The following is a 24633-nucleotide window of genomic DNA, read 5'->3' on the forward strand; positions in this document are numbered from 1 at the left end:
GTGCATACTGCAGGGGTTAATAAAGTTATCTTCCTGTCCTCCTAGGCCCCAAGAACTGTTCTCTCCTGGCCTATGGCAAACACAGACTAACGAGGGGGGAGGGGGGGGGGGATTTATTAGTTTATCAGATAATTTCATGTACATTATATGAGTTTTTTAATTGCCAAATCCAGGAGTGGATCATGCTGGAAAGGAAGGTATAAAAAGGACACAATATTCTTCACTTTTACATCCACTTCTGATTTTGGCATCAAAAACTGCATAAAAAAAACAAGCTGAATGTGTGAACACTCCCTTAGACCGCAAGAACATTATCCTCCATGTGCTATACCTGTGTCATTTTGCAGGTGTTGCAGTGGATCTATATACATGAAAAAGTAGATTTCATAGATCTGTGTGGAGACTGCAGAGAACTTGGAGCAGGTCCTATCCCTGTGCCCGTGTTTGCAGCCTACGGGAATGTGAACAATACAGACACCACATGGATCACGTCCATGTGCTGTCCCAATTGCAGATCATGTGACGCTTAAAGGGGTTCGGACATGTGAACACATTTTTAAGCAGATCTGCAAAAACCTATAGCTGGACCGTTTTTGCAGACATTATGGGGGAGATTTATCATAAGTCTCATAAGCAGAACTGTTCTAGCTGCCCAAGGCAGCCAATCACTGCAGTTTTCATTTCTTACTGCCGTTCATAAAATTAAAGCTGAGCTCTGATTGGTTTCCATGGACAACTAGAACAGTTTTACCTGAGAAACTTGATGATAAATCTCCCCCAATGTATGTGTGGATTAGACACTGATGATACTTGTTCATGTTCTGGTAGGTCCCTGTGCACCTTGTTCCATGATTAGGCTCTATTCACATTACCCCAAGTCAATGCTCCAGGTTAATAGAGCACAGGCATGAGAAATGTACTGGCATACACGTGTAGCATCTGCTAAGCCAATAGCCATTCACAGTGCTATATACTATATGTATATATGCTATACACTGCTCTTATAGTGCACCACAGCTCGGAGAATGATATACTAATGTATGAATATAGGGAGAAACAAAACCAATAATACATTTCCATGTACAAATATGGTATGCGATACATTATTGTTCCATTTCCAGACATATAACAGGCAATAATTAGGAGATAAGCTCCTGCAATGCAATCTGAATAGAGCCTACGAGCCTGTACATTACCCAATAGCAGGTACACACTATAGGTAGCAGTGGACATACCCTTAAAGGGCTCAACCAGAACTATATGGGGGGAAAAAAAAAAAACAACAAACCTTGCTTTCTTGAAATGCAATACCAGATGTACATGGTATCCTTAAAGGGGATGCCCACTTTAAGCAAATAAGTAATATTGTGTGTGTATTGGAACGGTACACAAATTTCCAATATACTTTCTGTATCAATTCCTCATAGTTTTGTCGTGTTAATTATTTGCTAGATATGAACAACCCCTTTAAGTTATTTGAATGACATGAGACTAGATGTCTGACATTCAGCAACTTCATGATCAGCTGTATGAACTATTCCCAGGCCTCAAGTGAATAGGGGTGAGCTGCAATACCAGGCCCTGGCACTATACTGTCCGACTTGTGTAATGCTGTGGTCTCTTCAATCCTCCCACCCCATAAGCTGTCCCGGGTGTAAAAATCCAATAATAAGATATTGATCATCCTTAGCCAACATATGGCCAAGCTGCAAAATATTTGCCTTTAAAATCTCATTTTAACCTCCTGTGGGGGCCCCTGGCATCACCCCCTGCACATGGAACAATAAATAAGAGCAGGGGTGATCTAAAATGCAAATTCGTTTTTATGGTAACACATGCATAATGATAAAACCCAAGTGCACCAGGTTCAGCCTAGACTGGGGCTTCTTCCAGAAACCGCGCCACTGTTGTTCAAGGCCAAGTCTAGTATTGCAGCTCATTCCGATTCAAGTCAATGGGAGGCGCTGTTCCTAGAATATTGGATGAGGACTGGCCAAGGTAGTCTCCAGACCATCTAATATTACTATGGTATCTGAAAGGAAGCAATCTGGAAGTCCTGTTTAAAGTTTTGTAAAATAAAAGAAAAACCCATCATCTTTATGTAATATGACAGCAGAAGATGCGCCCCCATGTTCTGGTCCTATATATATTTTTACTGCTATAGTTTTTATAGTGGGGACTTGCACCCTCAGCACCTAATGAATGTAGCACTGGTTATGAAGCCCTAGTGGTAAAAGGTAGGTAGTCACTGTTCACTATCATCACGTGACACAGACTGTACTGGGTCCTGGCACATTCAATATCACATTATTGGGCCAAATCAATTCCCCAGGGCTGCAGTGGGAACCATAACGGTCCTGACTGTGCCCGCCGCCCTCTGGACTCATTTGGTTCAGTTCATTGCATAGACGCCATTTTTTTTTTTTTTTTTTTTAAAGTGAAGTCTTGGTTGCTGTTTTACTTCAGTTCTGGCTCAAAATCTACATACCCCAAAGCCACCCCTCTAATATGGTACATATGACCAGGTTGTCTCCCATCAGACAATGGCAACTGTACAAGAACCTACAACAGGGTGCGTGTACCCCGCCATATGTCCTCCCATAGTGCAGCAAGAGGTGTATTACTATGCAGGCAGACAGAAGCAGTACAGCTACACCCTTGGGTGTAATCACCACATCAGACCACCATAAGACCCCTTTATCCAAGGAGTAGAAGTAATTTAGCTACGAGGGCCCAATCATTATTATAAGGGGGAATGTGTAGTAGCAGCAGCACGATAAGGAGTTGTAACATTTGCAATGGGTGAAATAGCAATAACCAACAGGGATTCTTACAGTCACCATGATGGATTGATAAGATTTCAGGGGTGCATGGGATCCCCACTGCTCTTAGATAAGGACTGTGTGACCTACAAGGGGGCAGCTTATACCCTTTCCAATAAAAATGTGATGGTGGATACCCATCTCATGTGTATGGCCAGGGCTTTAGTGTACATAAAAATCTGTAAAAAAAAACATCTAGTGTTATTAGTGCTCAGGTTAGAGATGTAATAGATGAACTCCCAACTAAAGTTACAGCACCACCAGAATAAGAACACCAGGGAAGGGACCACCATTCCCATCTTAACGGTGGCAGTTTACTATAAAAGTAAATGTGCACCATTAAATTCAGAAAAAATATAGCCAGACCTTTGTTTTGTCAATAAAGAGGTCTAACATAACTGCACAGACAACATACAGGCGGTCCCCTACTTAAGGACACCCGACTTACAGACAAGCCATAGTTACAGACGGACCCCTCTGCCCACTGTGACCTCTGGTGAAGCTCCCTGGATGCTTTACTATAGTCCCAGACTGCAATGATCAGCTGTAAGATGTCTGTAATGAAGATTTATTGATAATTCTTGGTCCAATTACACCAAAAATTTTGAAACTCCAATTGTCACTGGGGCAAAAGAAAAAAAATTGTCTAGAACTTCCATTATAAAATATACAGTTTCGACTTACATACAAACTCAACTTAAGAACAAACCTCCAGACCCTATCTTGTATGTAACCCGGGGACTGCCTGTATAACCAGCAGGGGGAGCTCACCTGCTGAAAACTGTAGTAAAATGAATGCAGTATACAGTAAGCTCCCTCTAGTGGTGGCTGTAGGAAGCCAAAATTAAATCTTTCATTTGCAACCCTGTCACAGGAAAATGAATCTCAAACCACTAAAAAGATTTAATAAATTATTATTATTGAACACAATTCATTTTACCTACATAAAATATAGTGATAAAGAGGAGATTCAGTTTAAGGAGTGATCCTTAAAAGGGATGTTGTGATAAAAGCCACTGGGACAAGAGATCGGAGTCTGACTGCAAGAAGGTATAACTTCTGGGACACCCGTCAATCACAGCATAGCACACAGTGACCGCAAGTCAGTTCACGTTAATGGGACTGTACTCTCCCACTTATAGGAGTGAATTGAGCGGAGGTCACACTTAGCTACTCAAGCACTTCATCTACATAGTAGATAAAGAAGTGGTACTCCTCCACAGCCGGGCTTCATTGAAAAATCCCTTTAAGCTACAGTAAAGGAGCGAGCCACTGAAGTAAAACAGCGAGCTAAGTGGTGTCATAGGGTGCACTGCACATATCCGCTTAGTGGGAGAACGCTCCAACCTTCTAAAGTATCTCCAAAGATACTGCAGCGTCCAAGTCAACCCGTCAGAGAAGCTTCAAGCCATTCCTATGGTTCTGCCTCGTCCGTCACACATCATCAAAACTACAGAAGTTACTGATGAAAATAAGGTGCTCAGCCCTTCACACTGGTAAAAGGAAAGTAATAGAAAAGGCGCAACTTTCTTTTTTGTATATATTTATCGAGTTCATGAGAGAGTCTGCTTAATGCTCGGATAGATTAGGGGAGGAAAAAACTTGTGCTCCTTTTCCCCCCAACCCCACAGTTTCACAACTCAGAAAAAGCCAACAATGTAAAGACCACTACACAGCACGCGACCACCCTGATCGACACAGGATCGAGGAGTAACACATGACCCCGCCACATTTATTCAGAACTGCATTTTTTTTGTTCAGGAACCCTCATGTGCCAGATTGGCATACAACGTGCTGCAGGCCACTTTGGCACGAATGGGGTTAATATACATATAAAAAAAAAAAATTGTTTAAAAGGGTGCAGGACATGAAAAAAAGCAGAGTTGACACCAACCAGCTGCTGCATGTCCCACAATGCATTGCTCTGCAAGCCCTCCCCCCAAAATACATCAATAGGGTTTAAATTAAATAAACGGGTCAATCCCCTCCCAATACCCCCTCAACCCCTAACCCAATCCCGACCCCTTCAAAGCATTCAGTTAATTTAATTAGAACCAGTTAAACCTGAAATATAAAGGTGAAACACTTTCTGGCACTGTCAGAATATTCCTATTAAAAAAAAAAATTAGCTAAAATAACCAAATGGTAAGAAAGTGCCTGAAACATGTTACCAGCATTTAGAGCCCTTTCGAATTCAAGGCAGAAAAAGGTGTAAAGTAGTTAAAAAAAAAAAACACAAAAAAAAAAAAGTTGAATCTCCATGAAATTTTCAGGGAAAGTCCAGAGTTTGGGTTTAATGAAGGGGATTGGTGTGTGCCGCTGGCGCTGTGCTAAGTCTGCTCCTCCAGGCTCGTGTGATCTGTGCCTGAACATCTAATACATTTGGTTTCCTCATCTTTTCTCCTTCTCTCCATTTCCCATTCCACAAAGGTATCAAAGAGACTGGGCCACGCCTCGTCCTCACTGTAGTTGCTGAGGTCGGGTCCGATCACCTGAGTAAAGTTTAGGAACATGTTCCATGTGTCCCGGGATATTCCCTTGATCCCTGAGGGGTTCTCGCTTAGGAAGTCTAACCACTGGTCCAAAATAAGGGGTTTGTTTTGGGTGAAAACTAACTTCCAGAGGGCGATGGCTATTTCCCGGTGAAGTGACCGCTGCCCTTCTTCTGAGTCCAACCCAAACTGAAAGGTGAAGCGATAGAGATCCTTAAACTTATCTTCCTGCTTGGCTTCATTCAGGAGGTTGGAAAAGCGGCTGCAGATTCCTTCAATGCTGTCCGCATTTATTGCCCAGCATCCGTCAAAGAACTCTTTCCTGTACATGGGAAGAAAAGATAGATGGAGTATTATCAACCACTAAAAGACACGTATAGAACATATTCATATCCAGATCTACCCCAGCCGGTAACTGGCAGGAGGTGCATTGTGGGAAAAAAACTTCTCATAAACTCCAGAACTACTGGACCTTTTTGTCAGTGATGTGTTTCTATGGTGTTATGAAGAAAACTTGTATTTCCAATGTTACAAGAATTGTGGAATTTTTGAAAGTTTGTGTTCTTATATTCCTCTCTTTTGCATTACCATTTCATAAACAATTCAAGTATTTTCACTCAGCCAAAACTACCGCACAGAAATCATTACATGTAATTGTATATGAAAAAATAAATAAATAAAGAAAAAGTTAAACCACCTCCTGTCATTTACCGACAGGTCATATATACTGGGTGACTTCAGTGACGATTAGGGGGTCAGTTTATATAACTAGACCGGGTTCACACCTCATTATTACTTTGGACATGTCAGGAGGGTCCCACGTGTCCACCCTTTCACCCGAATTTGTGTGTGTGGGGGGGGGCCTTCCCACCTGCTGACGTGTCTTCCAATAAACTGAGTGTTCCCCCCAGCAACGTCAGTCCTAATATGGACAGCGACATCACCGGGTCATCCCTCCTGCCGAGTGATATATGCATTCGTTGAGGCTGTGAGGAGAGATGCAATTCGCTGCATCCGTTCGCTAAGCGCATATGTTGCTCACCCGGAGTCTGCAGGATGAAAACATGTAGCTTGCCGTGTCTTTCCAACATGCATCTTTTGACCTAAGGTAGGTATAGTGCCCAGACGGAGGAAACAACTATGCCTCCGTCGCCACCATTTGTCAATGGATACGGGTGCTTTCCCAACATGTACGCTTAGTGTATACAAAACACGTGAAGTGAACCCTCCCCTTACTGTATGCTTCCCAAAACTGACTTGAGATTCAATCTTGGAAACCCCACAAGCTCACAGAGCAAGTTACCAAGACTTGTTTTACAGACTGTTATAGTGTCTCGCCCTCCCTCCTGCACAGGGTGGAGGGCGAGCCATTACTAGAATTCTAAAAGTTGATTTTAGAAGTCAGGAGGCCATGGATAACAAATATAAGAATATTACCACAGTCTTGGTGTCTGGATCTATCAGAAAGTGTCCCTGGTTTAGCATGAAAGATTTTGATCTTGGTTTCCTTTAAGTATTTACTTGTTATGGGCATCATCTATTTGAATGAGCCGAGGTCACACATGCACAGTGTCCCTCCATTCATTCATTCATTCTCTAGCGGACTTATGAAGATAGCCCAGTATCGTCCCAAATGCACGTGAGGACTTTCTTCAATTCAAGTGTATCACCAACCAGAAATATAATACAATTTTGATCCATCTGCCCATTTTAGTGAAGGACACTGACCTAGTAAACTTGCACATGGTGGCAGCTTGGAATTTCCATGCTAAAACTAGCACCCGAAACTCTGTAGGGTCCACACACAAATCATTGCAAAACCGTTCCATGCCTTCTTCCAAGATGGCATCTTCCCGTTCATCCTTGTATCTCTTAAACAAGTCTTCAATTCTCTGTAGAGATGACACCTCGGCCCCCATGCCAGGCTCCTTCTTCTTTGCATCTCCAGCGGGTGCCTGAGGATGACTGGGCTCTACTGCTGCATCTTGCGCTTTCTTTGTTCCGTTAACCAAGATGTCCCCCGAGGCCTTCCCACCTGCTGACGTGTGTTCCTCCTTGTGTCCTGAGCTTCTCTTATGGGACTTGTTAGACTCCCGGTCCCCATTTTTACTGCCTAGTGTGGATGAAGGGTTCTTACACTTGGTGACACACTGGCCCATGTTGAGAGTGTCCAGTTTCAGAGCAGTCCGCCTTGTACCAGACACCGTCTCAACGGATGTTGGATACACGTCACCATGCCACCATCCTGAGGAGCTGTCTGACCTAGAAGGTGGAGAAAACATGAAGTGTGTTACTAATACTGAGCATTGTGTGTAAAGCGGATAGCCTCTCCACTAGTATGTGATATAAGTGGAAGAAACACTGAAATTGCACAACAAGCTGAACAAACTACTAGGTCAGTGTCATGTACCAAAAACCAATCACTAATAAAGATAAAACATAGAAATATTTATTGGTATACTCTAAAAACACCTAAAAGGCAGTCCCAAAAGTCTTATTTTTACAGAGATAGGATGGCACATTATGGGAGTGCCTTTTAGGTGTTTTTAGAGTATACCAATAAATATTTCTATGTTTTATCTTTATTAGTGATTGGTTTTTGGTACATGACACTGACCTAGTAGTTTGTTCAGCATGTAATACTGAGCATTAACTCACCCCTGTAACACAAGGACACTTAATTTGCTAATAATTTGCCTTCAATTATTGCATAATTACATCTCTTGACGCCACCAGGGCAAGTAGCTGGGCTGTGGAGGCCGTGGCCAGCTTTTGGAGATAAACCATATCCTAATAATAGCAGGGGTGCACGTAGCTGCCATCTGTATGTAGTAACATGTATGCACCATCCCTGAAACATTGCTGTATACACAATGTCCCCCCACCCCCCCCACCCGGCCTGACCACAGGGCTCACCGCTCGCTCTCCGTTTTGATATATACCACATTTCCTAATAAAGGAAATTCCTAGAATTCTTAATGCTGAACAGGTTACAAAGAAGCTGATTCACGCTTGCCGTTTGGCTTGCATCGGCTCTCACAGATTTCTATGCAAGAGGAATTATTATTAACACGACTGCTGAGAAGTCTTTTTTTTTTTTTTTTTTTTTTAATATTTTCTTGCATTTTTAAAAAATTCCAAAAAGCATATTACAGGCCCCAAATATTGGATTACAATTAACTGCATGTCAGATCTCAAAGACGCCCGGGGTTTGTTCTGTCCGTGAAACATTTGTGTATTTCTTTCCAAGAACAGAAGAGCAGATTCTGGAGAGAAATGTACTGTATGTACTCTTTGTAGTATGAATTTGTGTCTTTACACTACAGACTAGGCCATATACACCTGAAATATGCCCCACTACATAACACGCATCTGATATATATCTGATAAAGCTATATTTCTATGGATGCCTCTAGTATGAGAGAAATAGATTGATCTAATTTTATGGATTTTTAAACCTATATATCTCCAAGTATCCATCTATAAAAGGTATCTAACCAATAAAAAGTGATGCAAAGCAAACACATAGAAAACAAACAGCAGAGTAGTATTTAGGCTCAGCTGCTCAGTGTAACAAGGCCCTGGTGGACTCCGGGGAGGGAATAACAGGCTGTTTACTCCAAGCCATGATACATAACAGCACCGTCTACAATATCAGGAAACCGCTTCCAAACGCGAAATATGGTCACCGAGAACACCCTCGCACTAGAAGGCCTCCTTATTTTTCCATAATCCTCCAGAAACAGGCCAATACACATATATATATATATATACATATATATATATATATATATACATACACATACATACACATACATATACATACACATACATATACATACATATACATACACATATACATACATACACATATACATACATACACATACATATACATATACATACATATACATATACATACATATATATATTGTACAATCAACTATAGGGAGACCTAACCAGTGCAGTGCATTACACACGTTGATATTGCACATACATCAGGATCACACGCCTGTTTCACTGTAACGGGAGAGATTTATACAATTTTTTGATAAAAATTTCTCATGTGTAAATTTTCCTTCCAGAGCTGGACCAAAAAGAGGAACATTCAAATAAACGGTCAAAGTTATCAAAGTCTGTAAAGTAGAAATTTCACAAAAATATTCCATGGTCCAGGCAAACTGGAGACAACTAGTGACAATCAGCGACAACGTGTTTCAACCCCCAAAAAATTGAGGCTGATACAAAAGGTCAAGCACAAAGATTTACCGTATACAAATGTAAAACAGTCCTGGGAAACATGAGCTAACTACACAGGACTTCCGGAATTCCCAGTAATTACTCAAAGATAAATAATACAGATACACGTGTGCCCAAAAAGCAGCATTAGAAGTAGATAAGAGAGTACAAGTTTTGTAAAGCGACTGCTATTAATAAAAGGTTACATTCACACGACTGTAGCATGTAAGATATATATGATGTTTATACAATTCATAAACATCCCAAATATTGATTGTGGGAGTGTAAGTGATCTTACATTACAATGCGGCAAAATCACTGTTGGGGGCCTAAGGGAACCCAATGAGTGTTTGGGTAGCGCGTTACCTCCGGCATGTGATGAGGGTGACACAGGTCGGCACAATCCCCACAGGACAGAGATCACATTTCTCTAGGAGCTCTTATTTATGGACACTAGGGAACTTTTGCTACTTCTAATAAATGAAACATTTCACATGTATATTCCATTTCCATCGGTTATGCTGCAACATGGTAATCCCCATCCACCCCGCTCTACTCTCACATCCTTTATGTTACCAGGAACAACTACAAGTAGAACATATGAAGAAATTCCTTACGTCTGCATCAAGAAATCATCTCGAGACAGCAGAGTAAGTAGATCTCTATTTATTTATTTCACCAAATCTTCCCCCTACCAGTGCTAGACAGGAGGTGGGGAGTGACATCACCCATTACATGGCATAAAAGGCTGCATCAGGACCGGCGCCAGCACAGGGCATACCTGTCAAGTGCCTGGGCCCAGAGCTGGCGGGGGGACATAAGACTGTACAAACATAATCCATGGCATGAGGGGGGGCTGCATCTATTGAATCCATCAGCTATGAGGGGGGCTGTTTGATATGATAAACTAGAAAACACAAGACTGTTTTAGTTTCTGAATTTCTAATGCTGCCATGGGAGTTCACTGCAAAGAGGCCCACTGAGGCTCTGTCATCCAGGGGCCTATTGAAACCTGGAGCCGAACCTGGGCAGCATTACCATGAAAAACAAACCGAATATCCAACAAGTACTCAGGTGGCAGTGCTCCCCCTGTAGTGGTTGCTGCTTTGCTGAACATGCTTCAAAACCTCACAGCTCTGCTCCTGGCAGGACTCCTAGGAGTCCCCATTACCCCACCCACACACAGTGACTGACAGCAAGAGCCCCCATTACCCCACCCACACACAGTGACTGACAGCAAAAGTCCCCATTACCCCACCCACACACACAGTGACTGACAGCGAGAGCCCCCATTACCCCACCCACACACAGTGACTGACAGCGAGAGTCCCCATTACCCCACCCACACACAGTGACTGACAGCAAGAGCCCCCATTACCCCACCCACACACAGTGACTGACAGCAAAAGTCCCCATTACCCCACCCACACACAGTGACTGACAGCGAGAGTCCCCATTACCCCACCCACACACAGTGACTGACAGCGAGAGTCCCCATTACCCCACCCACACACAGTGACTGACAGCGAGAGTCCCCATTACCCCACCCACACACACAGTGACTGACAGCGAGAGTCCCCATTACCCCACCCACAGTGACTGACAGCGAGAGTCCCCATTACCCCACCCACACAGTGACTGACAGCGAGAGTCCCCATTACCCCACCCACACACACAGTGACTGACAGCGAGAGTCCCCATTACCCCACCCACACACACAGTGACTGACAGCGAGAGTCCCCATTACCCCACCCACACACACAGTGACTGACAGCGAGAGTCCCCATTACCCCACCCACACACAGTGACTGACAGCGAGAGTCCCCATTACCCCACCCACACACAGTGACTGACAGCGAGAGTCCCCATTACCCCACCCACACACAGTGACTGACAGCGAGAGTCCCCATTACCCCACCCACACACAGTGACTGACAGCGAGAGTCCCCATTACCCCACCCACACACAGTGACTGACAGCGAGAGTCCCCATTACCCCACCCACACACAGTGACTGACAGCGAGAGTCCCCATTACCCCACCCACACACAGTGACTGACAGCGAGAGTCCCCATTACCCCACCCACACACAGTGACTGACAGCGAGAGTCCCCATTACCCCACCCACACACAGTGACTGACAGCGAGAGTCCCCATTACCCCACCCACACACAGTGACTGACAGCGAGAGTCCCCATTACCCCACCCACACACAGTGACTGACAGCGAGAGTCCCCATTACCCCACCCACACACAGTGACTTACGGTCTGAATGTCTCTCCTAGGAATCCTGTTAGGATTTGGAGCATAATTTTTGAGCAAATCCTATAAACCTATGGATCACATGACTCGGCTTCTCTCCCTTTATCATATATAGATATGTTATCAGACTGACTGACTTCAAAGTTTGTGAGAACGTGCTATATAACATGATGGCGTCTTATCTTGTCCGCATTGCTTCATGCTGATAAGTCCCATTACATTGCAGCCAGTACTTTTCCCATACACCTGCCCCATACATACAGACATGGTCAGACCTCATACATTGCCTCCATGTCCTCTATTACAGGGTATGTAGGACGCGCAGTATAAACCACCATGTGTGCTGCCAGGATGAGGCCGGTAATAAACGCTTCGTATTGATGTTCCCTGTACCCGCATTACTTTTACTAATTAATTGTTTCTTCTTCTTCTGACGACTGCGGTGAGGGAGGAGAGCTGCCAGTCACATAATGGGATGAGATCCTTGTGCCTTGCCAACATTAACCATCATCAGCACAGAGCAGGCAGGACCTGAAGAATAATCCCATAGAGAGGTAGCGGCGCTCATCATCATCAATGATGGGAGCATAATATACGGCAAGTCAGGATTTTAGAAATGTGGTTGGCCTGGGTTCCCACATAAAGTTAGCTTATCCTTAAAGGGCATCTACCACCAGGATGAAAGACTGTATGCAAGTGAGGCTCAGGGCCTCCAGGCTCCATTAACACCTATGGAGCCTGGAGCCCCTCCGACTCATTTGTATACAGTCCTTTATCCTGGTGGTAGATGCCCTTTAACAACCAATCAGATCCCCTGTTTCACCTAAGACTCTATGGAGGAGCGAGGGCAAGAAGCGAGTGGCAGCAGTGGGGGTAAAGGATAAAAACTAGGGGTCCCATTTCCATCCATAGGACCAATCAGTTTAGCTGCTGCTTTGTATTATAGGGGTATGGCATGGCACATATGGAATGACTATAGTCTCTAGGACAGAAAGGCACCTCCATAACGGCTCCATTGCCAGGCGGCCTTTGTTTCAGTCTCCACATTACAAGGAAAGGAAAAGAAAGTTTTCCAGGAAAAGAGGCCGTGGTGCATATTCCCTTCCCACTGTGACTCCCCTATGCCGCTATTTTATTGTGGCAGCTCATTGTTCATCTCATGAATCATTCACTCAGGAGTTGTAAAATCAGAGGGTCCTTTGTGCTCCATTCACAATACACGGCGACGTGACTAGATGCGCAGTGTTATAGCAAAACCATTTTCTCCCAGTCGCACTGCAAATGGTTCAAAATGGTGATTGCCCATCCTGTGACCCGAGAGATGGGGAACGAAGGATATCATACTATAGAATAGCCCAAAAAGTAAGCTATGAAATAGTACGAAGGGTCCGTCATGTCCTAGTCCTTAGGGCTGTGTAAATAATGGCGTCTCATCAGTCTGAACACTAAAGCCCCATAGATTCAGCAACACAGAGGGATCAGAATATGTCAGTATCCTACATGGAGATGAGGAGGATATTCTACTAATTCTAGGAAGACCCTCTATCATATCAGGGAAGGGACACCCATGTAACTTAATGGTGTACAGACCAGGGTTGCGCTTATGGGACAATCCCTTTAAAGAGCATTTCCACTTTAAAGACTGATGGCCTATCCATGGGCTAGATCGTCAATCTCCAATTGATGGGATCTAACACCTAATACCGTGGAAATGTACTGCTCCTTGTTACAACAGGGACATGGATTTGTGCATTAACATACATATATACATACATACATATATATATATACCCATTATTTATAATCTCCTACAAAGTCATATCAGAATGAGACTAAACTTGACTCCTCTCAGACAAAATATGACTCCTCTCTGCTCATTTTCACATGAATTTTAAGATTTTATAAATAGTTAAACAGGCGAGATTTCACATAGAAGAGGCAATCCTAGAAAAGCCACTTCATGCTCTACTTGAGGGGCTAGGAGTTTAGCTGGGTCCTGTAACCATGTTTTTAACTACTGACAACCAATAATGGCGCCAATCCTTGGAGAAAACAACCTATAACAGATGATAAAGTGGAGCATTACTGAAGTGCACCATTAAAAAGACCTCAAATCCGACTCTTCTCAAGTCTAGAAATACTGAAGAAATAGATTTCACTCCAACATGAAGACACATGTTCTGTTCTCCGATCACGCCAGAAAAATCTAAATATATCCCCGGCATCGGGCAAAATCCACAGATCACAAGTTGCTTCTCCATTTTTAGCAAACAGACGATGATTTCACTTCTTCCTCACGAACAAAACCAGAGTCCAATGCAATGAACCTGAAAAAAAAAAATCCACATTCACAAGAAGCTGGGGACGCTGCAAAGGGGTTGGGGGGACGCCAATGCCTCAGAGGACCCCACGTCGACCCCATTTTCCATGTGAACTCGTATACTGGTTAAAAGGCACATCAAGTACTGTGGCCTAGTGTGAGCGCCACCACTGGCCAGGCTTCGGTATAGCACAAGCTTACACGTAACAATGCACATTTGGTGACCAATTTCTGAGCCCAGTGACTTATCCCACAGCCGGTCAGAAAGTAAAGCACTCCATACTGTGTAGAAGGAGCAGCGCCAGGCACCGGGGAGGCAATTACACTGCTCTACTGCTGCAGTTATTTACCTACGTGTGAAACTGCTTACAGCTGAAACTCTCTCTATAACCAAGTATTTTTATTTTCCCTGTAGGGCTTTTATTTTTTCTCACTTTGAGAGCATAAAAATCACTAGCCAGATGCATCACGTTGTAAACCATCTCCTGTAATGCAATTAAGCTACATGGAAGTCACAGAGCTAAGGCGTAGTACCAGACACTGCCTGTGGACAGGGGTGGCAGCCTCACCTATGGTCTGTACATACATCAAACAGGAGGTAAGGAGCGATTAGTCCTGGGCAGAATATTGCAGATTTTGACCCAGTTTAAGAGTATCTGCTTTTAATTTCACACTTCCCCTTTTACGAACATGAGCCAAGTGATACTCCATAGACATGACCACCCCTCCCTTGTGTCCCTTGATGTATGACAGGACAGACTAGGTGGAGGGACACTATACTGTCAGGACTTGGAACCAAACGCTCCACAGTAACCGGCAATTAGGACAATGAGTGTGACAAAAAGTGACAGCTTTGTCCCAGGGTATGGGCGCTTTTCTCACGAAGCATCCAGGCCGCGGGTCACCTGATTATAGTATGCCGCGTTCACACAGGGCACAATGCCACTGAGCAGCCTGCAGATCTGAATGCTTCCAGGACAAAAGAACTAATCGTTTAATCGCCTTTATTGAGATATGTGAAACGCGGAGCGAGGTGGTCAGCATGTCTGCCTCCTGCTCATACCCAGGATGATACCCACTCACTATACAGGGCATATGTGCACACTGATGCCTCATACACCATGTATTACCGTTATATTAGGACTCCTGTCTGTACCCTCCTGGGGTATATACCCCCAACCTTTCAACATATTGTCCAGCATATAACAACTAGAAGCAATTACACTTTGCAGAATTGTCTTTCATAACTCAATCCACCTGGAACCATAACATTAATAGACTGCAAGGCTGGGGCGGTGATGGTGAACCTTATAGAGACCGAGTGCCCAACCAAAACCAACTTATCACAAAGTGCCAACGTGGAAATCTAAACAGCAACTTATTGCTCCCTGTTCTGTCAAAGCTTTCAATTGTATCAGTGTTGAGGGGACCTCCAGGGTTCCTAGAACGGGAAGAATTGTGGGGGCCCAGAGCACCAGTTCCAATAGTAACCCAGCTCTGTCCACAGGTCCTTGCTTCTCATGTAGTCCTAGGCAGCCCAGGATGAGGCATTGAGTCCTGCCTGGTGAACTCTGTGTTATGGCACCAGGCTGGGTGCCCACAGAAAAGGCTCAGAGTGCCACCTCTGTCATCCATGCTATAGTATTGATACCAATGGCCTAGGGCAGTGATGGCAAACCTTTTAGAGACCGAGTGCCCAAACTACAACAAAGACCCGCTTATTTATCGCAAAGTGCCAACACAGAAATTTAATTTGTGATTTATACTCCCTTCTATGTCTCAGTTTTCATTGATACCAGCCCCTGAGGACACCAATAAAGCAGAAAATACTCCCAGGTACAGCTGTCACTTTAAAATAGCTCTGTGCAAAGCAAGTCCTGGGCTGTCTGGGACTGCAGGAATATACCTGGAGTCATGTCCGGTGATGGTCTGGGTGCCCACAGAAAGGGCTCCGAGTGCCACCTCTGGCACCAGTGCCATAGGTTAGCCATCGCTGGCCTAGGGCATCAGTATCAGAATGGTGGTGATACAACACCCTGATGTAAAGTGCTCATGGGACGTCCTCTCCTCAGTGATGCCACATCTGTTGGTCTCAGTCCCATTTACTTGAATACAACCAAGCTCCAGTCTGTGCATGCAACATAATTGGTCTGAGGAGATGACATGAGCACTTTACATCAGGGCGTTGCATCACCACCATTCTGATACTGATCCCCTAGGCCAGTGATGGCGAACCTTTTATTGTAGCTTCCCTCCAGATCTACTGTACAGGAAGAATTGCAGGGCTCATGGCAGGAGCTCAAATTATAATCCAGCCCTGTGCACATCTTCTCAGTCGCAGGCAGCCAAGGATGTGTTGCTTTAAAATAGTAGTGAGTGCATAATGTCCTGGGCGCCCACAGAGAGGGCTCTGAGTGACACCTCTGGCACCCGTGCCATAGGCTCGCCACCACTGCCCTAGGCCATTGGTTGCAAACCTATAGCAGCTCAGTCGCGTTTACTTGAATAGAATGACGCTACATCTTGTGTGTGAGCTGCAATACCCATCATAGCCACTATGAGAAATATGGTGCTATGCTTGGTGAGCAGAAAAGAGGCTGTAACACACAGTATAAGACATGAATCAGGCATTCACCAACCCAATATCAATGCAGTGCCAGACTGGCCCACCAGAGTCCCAGAGAATACTCAGTTGGGTCCTGGCTCCAATCCATTATTGGACTCCACATACATTTCATCAGACCCAGAAAACTAACTGATGTGTATGAGGACATCAGAGGGAAAGAGGATCAGACATGTCCAAAGTTATAAGTCTGAACCTTGTGCCATAGGTGCAAGACTGAACGTCCATGACCAGGAGGAGTAGCGCTTTTACACAAGTACAACACATCACCTACCTGTGACTATAGGTCACCTTATATACTTCTCACAAAGCTTCACCCTGCTTCCTATTGGTCACCAGCGGTCCCACCTCCAATGATTTGCTATCCCACCCGTGTCTTCCTATGGAGCTACCCCAATGCGATAACATTTGCTCCGTTAAAAGATTATATTTTTTCCATGAACCAAGATGTCAGAAACAGATGATACAAGACAGGTTCCTGGTGAGTGATTAACTACAGAGAAGAGACAATAAAATCATCATAAAAGACACTAAATACGCAGAGGAAACATGCGAGGCACAGCAATGACAAGCCGGACCTAAGGGCAGTGGGCAACAGCCTGGGCATTATACTGGACAAGGGGGTGAGAAGAGAGCGCCGACCCGGGAGACCCCTAAATCACAATGTGCTGTAACATCCAGTCCACGCATGGTCTATAGGTGCCATACAGTAATCTGTAGGTGACAGCCTGCCTGGCTTGTAGGACCCGTCTGATCATCCTCCTCGTGACTGAAGAGACAAAACCCTCCCACATAAAAGGACCATTTTAGGATTACATGAACGTTTCATAGTAACAAGTCGGGACATGTCAGTGCAGACCCCAGGGGTCACATCTGCAGGAGCTTAGAGGGGTCAGTGACAGGTGCATACTGCATATAACATGTGCTTTGTCTGGGCGGCTACTTCTACGTTAAACGTTTCTGGATGTACCAAGAGTTTTTCTACAAAATATAAACCAACATAAGTGTAAATTACGGAGACGCGATGATAAACTTACAAATGTTTGTGCTGTCAGTCAGCTTCCTAATGATGTCAGAGGGGCTTCTCACTGCTGGGGGGCAACGTGATACGTGAGAAGTGTCATGTAAGAGCATGGATACGGTGGAAGAAATACTGGTATTTGCACCACACCTGGCAGTGCCGATACCCGGGGGGAGGGGGACGAAATCACACCTGGCAGTGCCGATACCCGGGGGGAGGGGGACGAAATCACACCTGGCAGTGCCGATACCCGGGGGGAGGGGGACGAAATCACACCTGGCAGTGCCGATACCCGGGGGGAGGGGGGGGGGATGTGCACCACACCTGGCAGTGCCGATACCCGGGGGGAGGGGGGGGGGGGATGTGGCACCACACCTGGCAGTACCGATACCCGGGGGGAGGGGGGGGGGTGTGGCACCACACCTGGCAGTGCCGATACCCGGGGGGAGGGGGACGAAATCACACCTGGCAGTGCCGATACCCGGGGGGAGGGGGGGGGGGATGTGGCACCACACCTGGCAGTACCGATACCCGGGGGGAGGGGGGGGATGTGGCACCACACCTGGCAGTACCGATACCCGGGGGGAGGGGGGGGGGATGTGGCACCACACCTGGCAGTACCGATACCCGGGGGGAGGGGGGGGGGGGATGTGGCACCACACCTGGCAGTACCGATACCCGGGGGGAGGAGGGGGATGTGGCACCACACCTGGCAGTGCCGATACTCGGGGGGAGGGGGGGGGGGATGTGGCACCACACCTGGCAGTGCCGATACTCGGGGGGAGGGGGGGCACCACACCTGGCAGTACTGACACTCGGGGGGAGGGGGGGCACCACACCTGGCAGTACTGATACTCGGGGGGGGGGGGGCACCACTCCTGGCAGTACTGATACTCGGGGGGGGGGGGGGGGCACCACTCCTGGCAGTACTGATACTCGGGGGGGGGGGGGGGGGCGCACCACTCCTGGCAGTACTGATACTCGGGGGGAGGGGGGGCACCACACCTGGCAGTACTGATACTCGGGGGGGGGGGGGGGGCACCACTCCTGGCAGTACTGATACTCGGGGGGGGGGGGGCACCACACCTGGCAGTACTGATACTCGGGGGGAGGGGGGGCACCACACCTGGCAGTACTGATACTCGGGGGGAGGGGGGGCACCACACCTGGCAGTACTGATACTCGGGGGGAGGGGGGGCACCACACCTGGCAGTACTGATACTCGGGGGGAGGGGGGGCACCACACCGGGCAGTACTGATACTCGGGGGGAGGGGGGGCACCACACCGGGCAGTACTGATACTCGGGGGGGGGGGAGGGGGGCACCACTCCTGGCAGTACTGATACTCGGGGGGAGGGGGGGCACCACACCTGGCAGTACTGATACTCGGGGGGAGGGGGGCACCACACCGGGCAGTACTGATATTTGGGAGGACACATGAGAAGCAGCCAGCACACGGTGCCATAGACTATGGGACCCGATAACAATAGGGGGCGCCGCTTATCTCCGCCACTCACCATGTCTGCCGCGGATGAAGCCCCCGCATCACTTCGTGCTCTCCCGCATTGTGTCAGTGGGGCCGGGGCGCACAGTCAGCTGTCTCCCTTGCGACGTCCGCACCTCTCCCACCTTCTTCTCCGCCCGTCGTGACGTCACCAGCGCGACACCGCGCACGTGTGGTGACATCATGGACTACAGAAGCAGGGAGGAAGGGGGAGCGTGTTACGTCTTCTCCTCCGGTAGCACCGCCTCTACAAGGGCAACGTCACAAGAGGAGGGTCGTACGTGCGTCTTGACGCCACGTGTGGAGGACTGTTAGGTGAGGCGGAGGGACTACAGACTGCCGGGGCATGCTGGGAGATGTAGTTTCCAGGGGAACATTCCTGTGTCCGGTGTATAATAGTGAATGTGAAATAAATAAAAAACGTATATTTTCCCTGTCAGAGGCTGTTGCAGTATGTGGCCACTGAGAGCCATATATTGTGGCCCATTTACGGTAGATACTCCTTAAAGGGCGTCTCCATGTAATCAGCAGCCAGTGTTAGGCATTGGCTTTGGAGAGATGTGTACGTGTCTTAGTAGCAGCAAGACTGTTAAAAATGGATTGGCGTGTGGTCACACTGCTGTGCTCTGCTCTCTCTGCATTCTCTATGATCTGATGAAAGCTGTAGCAGTCTTCTGGTTAGGTAGTACAGCAGTGGAGCAGTATAATGCAGAGAGCTAAGAACAAAGCAGTGTGAGGATACGCCACAAGCTCATTTGCAAAAGCTAAAATCTTATATACTCCTCCAGATATTCCTGTCTATAGGATGATGGCGGCCACACGTCCTGAAGTCCTTGGCCTGTATAGGAAAATATTCAGGCTAGCGAGAAGATGGAAGTCGTCCTTGGGACTGGAGGAGGAGACCAAGAAGGAGAAACAGTACATTGTAGAAGAGGCGCGGAAACTGTTTCACAAAAATAAGAATGTAAGTATATGATGAACACAACGAAACAAGTGATCTCCTGTGTATTCTGAGAACAGTGATAGTCAGGTATACAGGATACCACTGCATACATCTCTATGGACACGCTGGAGGGAACCAAGTGTAGCAACCTGTAGAAGTGAATGGAGCAGCAGTGTTTATGTGTGACCCCCAGCTCCAGTCATATGGAGAACATGAAATTCTAGGTGAGCGGTGGAGGTCACACTGGTTAGACACCAGCATACAAATAGTTAGAGGCTTGGTCTTATACTGATCCAGTAAATTTCTAATAAACAGTTGTATTGCAGTATATTGGATCAGTGATCAGACCCTCCAGGGTCAAAAAAGTGAAATAAAAAAAAACCCTTTCCCTAGAATGGATATAAAAAATAAATAAACATACAAACATGTGTTGCTGCGTCCCATAATGATTGAGCTATCAAATTATAAAAATAAAGTTAAAACCGTAAAACACATACACAAAAGTTAGCTCACCTCGCAAAAATGACACTGTACACAGGTCCATACACCGAAATATAAAAAAAAGTTATGACAAAAACTATATATATATATTATATATAACTATATAACTACTGAACAAATCAATAAAGCAGAGATGTTATGACTGAGATGTTATTCTGTATGACCACTGGATGGCAGTGTTCCCTTATTTTGACTTGCTCTATGTCTGTATGACCACTGGGTGGCACTGTTCCCTTATTTTGACTTGCTCTATGTCTGTATGACCACTGGATGGCAGTGTTCCCTTATTTTGACTTGCTCTATGTATGTATGACCACTGGGTGGCACTGTTCCCTTATTTTGACTTGCTCTATGTCAGTATGACCACTGGGTGGCACTGTTCCCTTATTCTGATTTGCTGTATGTCTGTATGACCACTGGGTGGCACTGTTCCTTTATTCTGACTTGCTGTATGTCTGTATGACCACTGGGTGGCACTGTTCCTTTATTCTGACTTGCTCTATGTCTGTATGGCCACTGGGTGGCACTGTTCCTTTATTCTGACTTGCTCTATGTCTGTATGGCCACTGGGTGGCACTGTTCCTTTATTCTGACTTGCTCTATGTATGTATGACCACTGGGTGGCACTGTTCCCTTATTCTGCCTTGCTCTATGTATGTATGACCACTGGGTGGCACTGTTCCCTTATTCTGCCTTGCTCTATGTCTGTATGACCACTGGGTGGCACTGTTCCCTTATTTTGACATGCTCTATGTCTGTATGACCACTGGGTGGCACTGTTCCCTTATTTTGACATGCTCTATGTCTGTATGACCACTGGGTGGCAGTGTTCCCTTATTTTGACATGCTCTATGTATGTATGACCACTGGGTGGCACTGTTCCCTTATTCTGCCTTGCTCTATGTATGTATGACCACTGGGTGGCACTGTTCCTTTATTCTGACTTGCTCTATGTCTGTATGACCACTGGGTGGCAGTGTTCCCTTATTCTGACTTGCTCTGTGTCTGTATGACCACTGGGTGGCACTGTTCCCTTATTCTGACTTGCTGTATGTCTGTATGACCACTGGGTGGCAGTGTTCCCTTACTCTGACTTGCTCTGTGTCTGTATGACCACTGGCACTGTTTACCTAATTACCACACAGTCACCTGTGATATTCTATGTTCTCTTTTGGGCTCCTTTAGGAAAGTTGGTAAATAATGTCTCTGATTGCAATAGAGATGATGAATTCTCTAACTACAAAGCATATATAAATAGATTCAATATTAAGTAAACTGTTCGTATAAGCCTGAGTTGTGTGTGTGTGTGTGTGGGTGGGATGGGGGGGGGGGGGGGTAATCAGCTCTGGGAAATCCCTAAGGACCAGTCCTGGTCGGACCTGCTGATCACTTCTCTATATTATCTGGGGCTTCTCTAAATAAAAAGCATTTCTCCATTTTCTGAATAAAGATCACATTGTAATATAGTTTGCATCCCGTCTTCTTGCTTATAGGTGACACATCCGGATACGATCCGTCAGTGTATAGAGGAAGCTCATGCACGCATTGATATTGGGTTACATTACGGAATCCCGTACCCCAGACCTGTAAGTATTTCTGTGTAAAGATCATCTGGACACTTGAAGATGAAAGAGAGAACATGGAATCCACCCTATAGAGGGCCTGTGTCTCATCAGAGAGGTGACCTACAGTGTGATGGACCTGGTTTGGGTTCTGGCAATTGCTCCAGTCCCCAGAACTCTTATAGACAGTGAATGGAGTGACAGGACATAACAGGTATAACAGGACATATACTCGGACTGCCGCTCAATCAATTCAACAGAAACTTGTATACTTGTCACCACTTGTATGAAGTTTCCTTCTACCTGGTAGAACATGAGATCTCATCTATTATTAAGGTTACCTGCGCACAAACACCCGTACATCGGCCAGATCCCAAGGACTGCACACATTGCACAGGACAGGAGTCCTTGCATGATAGGGAAATATGATGCAAGGATTCCCTGTCTGCCAGCCAAATTGCAGCATGGGTATTGTATTAGCAGCTACATTCCAGGCATCATATTTCTGTATAACACAAGGTCTCCCCTTCTGTCCTGTGGGATCAGGACAACATACAGGTCAGTACAGTGAAGAAAGACAGGTCTCATTTGTTGTCATTGGTTTCATACAATAATCGCCATTAACAGTTTTTTTCAGACTTGTTGCTGTTACACAACTACAACTCCCAGCATTCCCTGACTGCGTGTGGTTCTGTAACCGCTGGGAAGATGCGGGTTAGATATGGCTGCCCTGCGAGGATCTTGGTACCAGTTGTCTGTATATGTTCCCTGACTGAATATTCTGCTCTGTCTCATCTTGTATTTGCAGACTCATCTCCCTCCTATGGGACTGGCCGTGCCGCACAGTAAAATCCTGCGCACACAGGAGAAGCTGAGGAAACAAGCCAAACCCGTGTACCTGAAATCATATGACGAAATCTCATAATGTCGGCAGTAATCATCGGCATCACCAATGTCTGACACAGTGACACAGGATCCTGATTGTATCCACCTCCTCCCTCGTGTGTATCAGATTCTCTCTAGTCGCCTGTTACTGACATGACTGACAGTGAACATTTTCTGTGATATATTACTGATCTATAAAGTGCACTTTATGTTATAATATAACAATGGGGCTTATCCATCTACTGTATAAAGGGAAACAAATAGGGTATAAGCTCCTAGGAACAGGGGGGTGTTCACCTATAGGGGCTTACATCCACTATTTCTATGGGTTGTATGTATTGCTGAGGCTCATCCATTGCCATACTGTATATATTCTGTCATTTTAGGTCTGGGGCTGTGCATGTAATGTCCCATATTGTATTCAGGTTGGTAATTCCATAACCTTCCTCTCACTTGTTGCACACTGCAGTCACTCAGAGGTTACAGAAGGTGATGTGAGAGATGTCCGGTTCAGTACAGGTGTCTATATGTACAGTATATGTTTTGTTAGGAAGCAGATGTTAATATTATTTCTATATGGTATCAGTTAAATTGTGAGCAGTTATCGATTATTAAATAGGGGTTCGTCTTATACGTCAGGTGAGGGGGACACCTTATTGCAGCAAGATTCAATAAAGTGTCCTCTGCAGCAAACACCCACCCATATAAACCGATCACGGGTGTTAACCCTTTGTTGGCCACATGCTGCCATCTTGGCTTAGATCATCGCTCGCCTGTGATGTAATCAGGTAGCGACACTCTGTAAGGCTGTATGCTTTCTGCTCATTTGTTATATGATCAGTAAAATCTCCATATACTTCCATACTGTAGGATCAATCAGACAACCTAGGGTTAAAGTACCCTAGGGGGTCTGAAAAATAGTAAAAATAAATCATAAAAATACCTAAAAATTAAATTAACCCCCCTTCCTTGCACTGATAGCACTATAATAAGTTATTCTTTGCGTTTAACCCCGTAATTTGTAACTTATAAAAATTGAACAAGAGGTCGCACAGTCCTAAAAATATTTAGCAATGAAAACGTCAGCTCATCTCATAAAAAATGACGCCACACACAGCTCCGTATGCCGAAGTATGAAAAAGTTATTAGAGCCAAAAGAGGGCAAAATGCAGATATTGTTTGTACAGGAGGTTATAATTAAAATTACCATATTGAGATCAAATCTGCTGTTTTTTATTTTTACCATATGTGGGTTGGAAGAGGGGTAGTGTATGGCGAGCATTTCACGTCTTTTACACCAGAAAATATGGCATGTGTCATCATACATGCTGGTTCTGTATAATCATCCAGGATTATGATGACGTATCACAGTATTCCTTTGGGTGGATCATGTACCCAATGTGGACTGAAAATGATACAAAGGCTCCTGTATGATTCCTAGTATACATTCCTATAAAATA

At 45.5% G+C, this 24633-nt stretch overlaps 2 protein-coding genes across 5 annotated transcripts; one reads left to right on the forward strand and one right to left on the reverse strand.

Moving 5' to 3' along the window:
- Positions 1-2368: 2368 nt before the first annotated feature.
- On the reverse strand, positions 2369-19556 carry DCUN1D3 (defective in cullin neddylation 1 domain containing 3). 2 transcript variants are annotated; one of them, XM_072120538.1, is made up of 4 exons: positions 19296-19556; positions 13923-14141; positions 7043-7576; positions 2369-5636 (listed from the first exon to the last, which is right to left on the reverse strand). In XM_072120538.1, exons 3-4 carry the CDS (start codon positions 7471-7473, stop codon positions 5153-5155), a joined length of 915 nt encoding a protein of 304 aa, XP_071976639.1. In that variant the 5' UTR covers positions 7474-7576; positions 13923-14141; positions 19296-19556; the 3' UTR covers positions 2369-5152. The 2 variants fall into 2 exon arrangements, with proteins under 2 accessions (XP_071976639.1, XP_071976638.1); XM_072120537.1 differs by lacking the exon at positions 13923-14141.
- LYRM1 (LYR motif containing 1) lies at positions 19404-24395 on the forward strand. 3 transcript variants are annotated; one of them, XM_072120540.1, is made up of 4 exons: positions 19404-19597; positions 20071-20246; positions 22220-22312; positions 23097-24395. In XM_072120540.1, the coding sequence occupies exons 2-4, from the start codon at positions 20088-20090 to the stop codon at positions 23211-23213; spliced, it is 369 nt and encodes a 122-aa protein (XP_071976641.1). In that variant the 5' UTR covers positions 19404-19597; positions 20071-20087; the 3' UTR covers positions 23214-24395. The 3 variants fall into 3 exon arrangements, with proteins under 3 accessions (XP_071976641.1, XP_071976642.1, XP_071976640.1); XM_072120541.1 differs by lacking the exon at positions 19404-19597 and adding an exon at positions 19646-19774; XM_072120539.1 differs by lacking the exon at positions 19404-19597 and adding an exon at positions 19823-19844.
- The last annotated feature ends 238 nt before the right edge of the window (positions 24396-24633 follow it).

This window comes from Engystomops pustulosus, chromosome 8, assembly GCF_040894005.1.
Source record: "Engystomops pustulosus chromosome 8, aEngPut4.maternal, whole genome shotgun sequence".
In the NCBI taxonomy this organism is placed as follows: domain Eukaryota; kingdom Metazoa; phylum Chordata; class Amphibia; order Anura; family Leptodactylidae; genus Engystomops; species Engystomops pustulosus.